The sequence below is a fragment of the Cydia strobilella genome, chromosome 17, assembly GCF_947568885.1.
Source record: "Cydia strobilella chromosome 17, ilCydStro3.1, whole genome shotgun sequence".
NCBI classification, from domain to species: Eukaryota; Metazoa; Arthropoda; class Insecta; order Lepidoptera; family Tortricidae; genus Cydia; species Cydia strobilella.
The window spans coordinates 5,351,906-5,359,379 of NC_086057.1; the positions used below are offsets into that span (position 1 = coordinate 5,351,906).

The 7,474-nt window shown below is 38.3% G+C and overlaps 1 protein-coding gene across 1 annotated transcript; it reads right to left on the minus strand.

The window, feature by feature from the left end:
* Window positions 1-678: 678 nt before the first annotated feature.
* Window positions 679-3,437, minus strand: LOC134749142 (large ribosomal subunit protein uL22). The gene is made up of 5 exons (XM_063684048.1): window positions 3,374-3,437; window positions 3,086-3,173; window positions 2,731-3,003; window positions 1,304-1,390; window positions 679-822 (listed from the first exon to the last, which is right to left on the minus strand). Exons 2-5 carry the CDS (start codon window positions 3,164-3,166, stop codon window positions 700-702), a joined length of 564 nt encoding a protein of 187 aa, XP_063540118.1. The 5' UTR covers window positions 3,167-3,173; window positions 3,374-3,437; the 3' UTR covers window positions 679-699.
* Between the last annotated feature and the right edge of the window lie 4,037 nt (window positions 3,438-7,474).

The window sequence follows — 7,474 nt, forward strand, 5'->3', positions numbered from 1 at the left end:
TGTATGAAAAGTGTCCATCAAAAAACAGTAATTAGGCGGCGCCACCATACACCGAAATACTACCAAAAACAACCTACGTAATTTGGTCGGGTTATTTGTTGCCTTACATGTTATACTCGTGTCCCAGAGCCTAACTAGCGCCTAGAGATTAGGAACTATTAATTAAAGCTGAAAACGGTCACTTTTGCAACAATTCTGCCATAAGAGATTGGCATCCTTTCTATACCATCCATAAACCATCCTCTAAAATTTGCCATTAAAATTAATGACTTTTCGTTTTGACAGGAAGTTCAAAATTATATTGAGTTTTTTGTGAATTGGATCCTTTTCCCTAAATGGCGTCCAATTGTAACACATTTGCTGCGACTTATTTTTCAAGTGACTTGTAATAAAAAGACGTCAAGATCGCTTACCTTGTTTCTAATACTAAAAAAAACTAACTATAGCATATCTGTCCCTAAATAAGTAAAGTAGGACCTAGCTTCACAGGGAACCACGCAAAAATGACTCAAGTGCAACGAGACCAAACGCGTATTTATATGACAGCTCCAACCCGATTTTCGTTAAGTTGTGCAGTCGATAACTACTTAGTAGTCATTTTTGGGTCACCCCGTGTGAGAAAGGCCTCAGTTGAGCGACCTTGCTGGACTGCTCCCAAGGATCAATAAAATCGCCGTATACTGTTTAGAGTAGTTTATTCTATTCCCTCATCATCTTCTCCTTCTGGCGAGCCAGCTTCTTCTTGGAGAGCTTCTTCTTGGCCGGCGCGTCGTCCGCGGGCGCGGCGCGCGCTACCGCGGCCTCGCGCTCCGACAGGCACACCTGCGAACAGTACATAGTTATCAATTCTATGGATTCTCTCTATATGTCCCTGCGGAGTGAGGTAACTTCATTCGGGCCGGGTGGCCATTTTGTATGAAATACTCATTCCTTTTGTGTGGCTGAGGCTTTTGGTCGGGTCACACAAATGGGATTTTCTGTATAAAGGACATGACACAAGGTCCACCTTAGAATTAACTGTCAAAAGCAACTGAAATTCAAATCAATTGGCACCAAAAAAAAAACTTGAGAATAATGACCTTTTTCTCGCACCCTGTATGTTTTTTTTTTCAAAATCTAAACGCCAATCTTCATTAATTTGAAATTGAGGTAAGGTCTTCTAGACCATTTTCGCGTAGCAGCACGGGATCTGGTAGCTGCCCTCACGGACCCAATAAGAAACACTTCAACCAACTTTGAGTATGCACTTTTGCAGCTGTGTGTACCACATTTGCAAAAATCATTGAAGGTGATGCATGCTTACCTCAATGTGGCAGGGCGAGGACATATAGGGGTTGATGCGACCGTGCGCGCGGTACGTGCGCCGGCGCAAGCAGGGCGCGCGGTTCACCTGCAGCACACATTAACACTGCATAAGCACTGACATACTGTCAATATTCATTACAATTAATTAAGGGCCAGCTGCACTAACCACAATTAGCTGACAGAAAAATGTTACTCTGTAGGCAACTATGAAACAACCCATACAATAAAAAAATTCTAACAGTGACAGACAGTAAATATTGTCGTCAACACAGATTTGCTTTAACACCCTCACAAAAAGTATGAAAAAAGGCATAAGATCGATTAATAAAAAAAAAAGAACCGACCAAGTGCGAGTGGGACTCACGCACGAAGTTGTTCCGTACTATTACGCAAAAAACGGCAAAGATATCAGATTTGTTGTATGGGAGCCCCACTTAAATATTAATTTTTTTTTTTTTTTAGTATGTGTTTTTATAGCAGCAACAGAAATACATCATCTGTGAAAATTTCAACTGTAACTATCACAGTTCATGAGATACAGCCTGGTGACAGACGGACAGACGGATGGACAGCGGAGTCTTAGTAATAGGGTACGGAACCCTAAAAAGCTAAACCAGTGTTCCAATATCAAGTATTTGTGCCTTTTACTTGATTGCGGAATGTGAGCTGCATAGCAGAAGAACCCGAAAGATGAACTTTTCTGTGTTGATTTATGTTAAATTACCTATTAAATAAAAACATGGCCGCTATCATTTACATTACTGCCATCACATAACATTTGCATCAGTCATTGAAAAACATTCCATTTGTTTGCCACATTCTGACACGCCATATTTCAAATTCAACCTAGTTTACCAATGACTATCTGTCACATCACACATGGTGGAACAGATTACCAAATATAACTCAACTACCGGAAAAAACAGACTCACAGAACAGAATGGACCAACCTTGGGGGATAATGATGATGATTACTTAACTTAGCTAATCTAACTTGTATAGCATTATGTTGGTGACAGGCATGAAAAAATAAAATAATATATTTATTTCCTGTAAACTACCTGACACCATATACTTTTTGCCTTTAGAAAACAGGTTGTGCAATAAATACACATTGTCAAGCAAAAAAGGCAAAACAAAAGTACAACCAAAATAACTTATTAAATTAATAAAACAAAACAAATAAAACAAGTTTATAAAATTATTTGTGTCTTCGGTTTATTAATTTATATGTATATCGGCACTACCCGTTCAAAGTAAGTACTTAAATTTCCTGCTACCCAAAGGTTGTCTAGAAGAGATCGCTTTTTATTAGGGTTCCGTACCCATAACTTTTTACTAAACCAAATTGTTTCTTTAAGACTGAACGGATAGTATTTAACCAGAGCACTCACTTATAATAGATAATAACAGTATATTACATACCTGAATGTGATCAATGACCAGTCTGTCAACGTCTAGGCCTTTGTAGTCAGCGTTGGACTCGGCGTTCCTGAGCAGCTGCATCAAGAATTCCGCGGACTTCTTGGGCCAGCGGCCCTGCGTGGTGCCGAACTGCTTCGCCTGTGCGCAGCGACCCACACCTCCGTTGAAGCGACGGAAGGGAATGCACTCCTTCTTCTCAGTCACGTTCTTCAGGTAACGTACGGCACGGCGCAGAGGCATCTTTCTTATCGCCATCGCCGTTTCATAAGTGTTCTGCAACATAAACACTCATTAACCTCCATAACCTGAGTCAGATAACCAGCACGTAAACATTACGACCAAAGCTCGAAATTACCTTGAAATGAACACGGAGGTTTGAGCCACGCGCCTTGCATGACTTGGCTGGGTTATCCGGCTCCCGAGAGTAACGTCCCATTTTGTTTCTGAAACAGGCGGCTTTAAGTTACAAACGCAAGACACCAAAAGAGGTTATCAACTGAAACACTGCTGACATTCACAATTTTAACAAAATAAACTTTCGAATAACCGGTAAACACTGTTCTTTTAAGCATATTAGCGAGATTCCATTCAATTGGCATTATAATTTTAGATAAAAACGGATTTTGTGAAACACGAAACCAACCTCTCACGGGAATAACTTAACAGGAAAAGGCATAGACAAAATGTTTTGACATTGACAATTTGACACTTGCGTCAGTGCTGTCAGTGGCGAAATTGTAGTCTATGGCCAATATAGCAGTATTTTTCTAATAATTTTTGGTATCATTTCAGATAACAAATAAATATCTAAGTGTAAAGCACGCTCCACACTCGTGCGCGAATCGCGGCGCGAAGCAGCGAACGTGAGTGTGGAGTCTAGTTCGCTAATCAGCTAAATCGACTCCACACTCGCGTTCACGGCTTCGCGCCGCGTAGTCTGGAGCGCGCTTAAGATATAATATTAATAAAACTTGTACATTTGAATAATAATTTGAAAAAGTGAAATAAAATGGAATGGAATGTCTATTTTGTTTTAGCGTGACACACTACCAACCAAGGTCACGGTGCGCCGCACTCATAAGCGAGAAAGAAATAGCTCTTTCTCGCTCTCACTTATGGGTGCGGCGCACCAAGGTCGCGGTGCGGTGCGGTAGTGTGTTATGGCTCTTAATACTAATATAAAGTTCCCTCCACACTCGTGCGCGAATCGCGGTGCGAAGCCGCGAACGCGAGTGTGGAGTCCAGTTCGCTAATCAGCGAAATCGATTCCACACTCGTGTTCGCGGCTTCGCGCCTCGTAGTCTGGAGTTGTTCTGGAGCGACGATAATAAAATATGGCGTCACCTATCGGACTCTTATAAAAATGTTATAAAAACAAACTGACGTACACGTAGTTACATTTCCATCCGTATTTTTGTCTGTGGCGCTATTTGTGATGGATTTACATTGAATCTAGTTCAACTGCTGTACATACTAGATGGCGCAAAAGTAACCAATGCCATAATGGACCCGTTTACCCGCGACAAGCTGATGAAAGTAATTACGTAAATATACACCGTGATTACCTTTTGTATTATTTGTGAGCTCCCGATATTTCGACGCAGTCCACGGTCTATATCCCGGTCAATATAAGTCTAGTGAAACTAACCGTGAATCATACAAAACTCTAATTACGTAAATATGTTTTAAAAATGTGCTTACTTAGTTTTTTTTTGTATACGATTCTGGTTCGATTCCAGCAGGCGTATAATATGTTTAGTAAATTTGGTTTGAAGATTGAAAAATTACAGGTACAGTCAGCAGCAGAAGTTGCCAAGCGGGCGAGATGTTCAAAATTTAATGATCTTGACGCGACTTTATTGTTAAGAGAATAAGAGCGTGTCAAGGTAATTTTGAACAAAATGATACTAGTTGGTTAGTACATTTGTTTTTATTATTGTGGCTAACACATTACAGCTTTCTATAAATAATAATAAATTCATACATAGAGGTGAAATATTACAAGTAAAATACCAATTTTATTTAATTCGTTAAGACATTGCACCACCATTTGTGACAATTAGCAAATTAAAAAATTATAATTTATTCTAGTACATAATTTTAAATTACCTATTACTATTTAATATTTATACACTTCATGTACCTACGGTAAATACTAAAGTTCATAATGATATGTATTTAACATTACTAAAACATGTTAAGGCAAAAAATTGCTATAGTTGGTCAAGCAAATCTTGTCAGTAGAAAAAGGCGGCAAAATTTAAAAATGAGGGCTAACGCGTATGAATTCGCCGCTATGGGCGCTAGTGTAGATGGTGGTCTTTTCCATAGCTCGAAATGTCAAATGTCACTTGTCACTTCAATGACTGACAGCTGTTCTTTAGTATTTTGGACAACCATCAACAGAGGCGCCAGCTGGTGAGAAAAAAACGATAGCCCTCATTTGTAGAATATCTTGTTCGACGTACATTGCTGCTTTTTGTTCGTTTCCTAGGGATACCATACTTTAGTTTGCTTTACATTGCTACTGACATATCCAGCTTGACAGACTAACTATTCAATTCGAAGTAATTTCTAAAAGTTACGTGCAAAAACACAGTAAGTAGATGGCATTAGGAGCCATAAATCCGTGAAAACAACGTTCGTTAATGAGGGTTACCGCGTTTAATTTCGCCGCTAGGGGCGCTAGTGTAGATGGAGGTCTTTCAAAATGTGAAATGCATAGAAGTTTTGGGGGTTTCAAGCTTTTTTTATCGGGATTTTTCACTCCTTATTCATAATTGTGGTAAATCTTTGTCCATCTTTGATTAATCATGGTAAACAATAGATATAGCTCAATAAATGTTAGTGGTTTAAAAAAAGTGCCAACTAAAATATATGCAAAACTAAACAGGTTGAAAAAAATGGCACATTAGACGTTAAAATACCTTTATGTGTATTAAAACGTATTGATTTTATAAAAATAAGCATAGAAGAATTTTGAGATCTATTTTTCTGGACCCACATCTACAGTGGCGCCAACTGGTGAATACAAAAACTGTAGACCTCATTATTTAGGTATTATCGGGGTTAGGCGTCTAACTCTAAACATGGTAACGAGACTGAGCACGAGAAGTTCAAGATGTGTTATAGGACTAATGATATACACACAGTAAACAATAAATAAATATATCTGGTTGATTAACTTTGGTTTTTTAGGCATAGCCAAAAAAATACAGTTACATAAGTACTTAATGATATCGCAGATAAAGAATATTTACAAGAACATTATTATTACAGCGAAATTAATCTAAGTACATCTAGGTATTTACAGTAATTTCAATGTTTAAGAGTCCCCGGCAAGCTCGGTCGAATTGCACCTTCCCATACAAACGTAGTTCCGCTCTCATTTTAAAACTACGTGTTGGATTGTAATGAAACTTTGCACATACAATGTCATGAGGTATATCTAGGTCTATTATTAGTTTATATAGTTTCAGTTTATAAAACAAACGAAATAGAGCAAAAACAAGTTTTGTATGAAAAACTTAAATTCGCTGTATTTTTTTAACTATGGTATCTGAAGCTACATAAACTAATTACAGACATAGATATACTTTATCATAAATATACAATCTAGCTAGTCGTTTTAAAATGAGAGCGGAACTACGTTTTTATGGAGAAACGAGCGTGCGGGGGACCCTTAATAATTATTACCTATAATAATGACTAGGTCTATAGACTAGACTGATTAACATCAAGTGGGATGAATTCAATTCAATAGGATTGCTTGTAGTTGTACTAGACGCTAAATTCTACATATTCTAATACTACTTCTTATCTACATTATTCTACAAGACGAGATTCACACATTGGTATTAGTGTAGTGTATAGGTAGTGTACAAATTTAGTAGAGCGACACAAGCTTTTCTCGACTATAGGTCATTTTCTAAATTGTATTTTAGTGAGCTGAGTAAGAGCTAGCTAGAAAAAGAATCAGCTGTAGTCTCAAACAATTATTTTGATTAAGTTTGGGTGGACTTATATCGACGGTGGAAATTTCAAATGTCGTAAGGGACATAATTATATTTACCTATGGGAAAACCATTCAAACATTTGGCTGCCGCTTATTTACGTGTGAGTTATTTCAATTCCTAAATAATATGCCTCACTATCCCATAGTTTCTAGTTGATTAAGCCGTTGTAGACCGCGAGCCAGGAACAGATTTCCATGACCAATCGCCTCCCGGGCGATAACTCGTATAGTAGTTAACGGCTATGTATGATGAACCCTCGTGGACGTCAGCTGCCGTTCCGATGGTGGGTTGGCGAATGGCAGCCACCGAAACACGTAGGTAAAAAATAAATGAATTTAGTAATCGCCTCCCGTTGATACTGTGTCAGATAATAATTTAGATGCTATTGCAAAATAAAAAAATCGTCAGACGGTTGTATCGCGGTGGAAAGAACATCAGCTGGTCGCATATAAACATGTAAAAAATTAGGGCTTTACCATTTTATGATAGTGATAACAAAATCATGAAACTTTGCATGTAGCATTCCATCAGGCGTTTCAATATAAACCGATTCTGCATTACGCATACTTTGCGGACATAAGGTAAACCGCGTATTTTTTCATGTTCATGTGACCAGCTGACGGTCTTTCCAACGCGATACAACCGGCTGACGGTTTTTTAAATAGAATCTAAACTATCATCTGACACAATATCAATCGGGAAGGCGATGACTGAAAAAAAATGTTTTA

Excerpts from the sequence above, each read along its gene's own strand:
- LOC134749142 (XM_063684048.1), bottom strand. The coding sequence starts at position 3,166 with ATGGGACGTTACTCTCGGGAGCCGGATAACCCAGCCAAGTCATGCAAG. Across the intron at positions 3,004-3,085 it reads ACCTCCGTGTTCATTTCAAG|AACACTTATGAAACGGCGAT; the intron begins GTAATTTCGAGC and ends TTTATGTTGCAG. Across the intron at positions 823-1,303 it reads CCTCGCCCTGCCACATTGAG|GTGTGCCTGTCGGAGCGCGA; the intron begins GTAAGCATGCAT and ends TACTGTTCGCAG.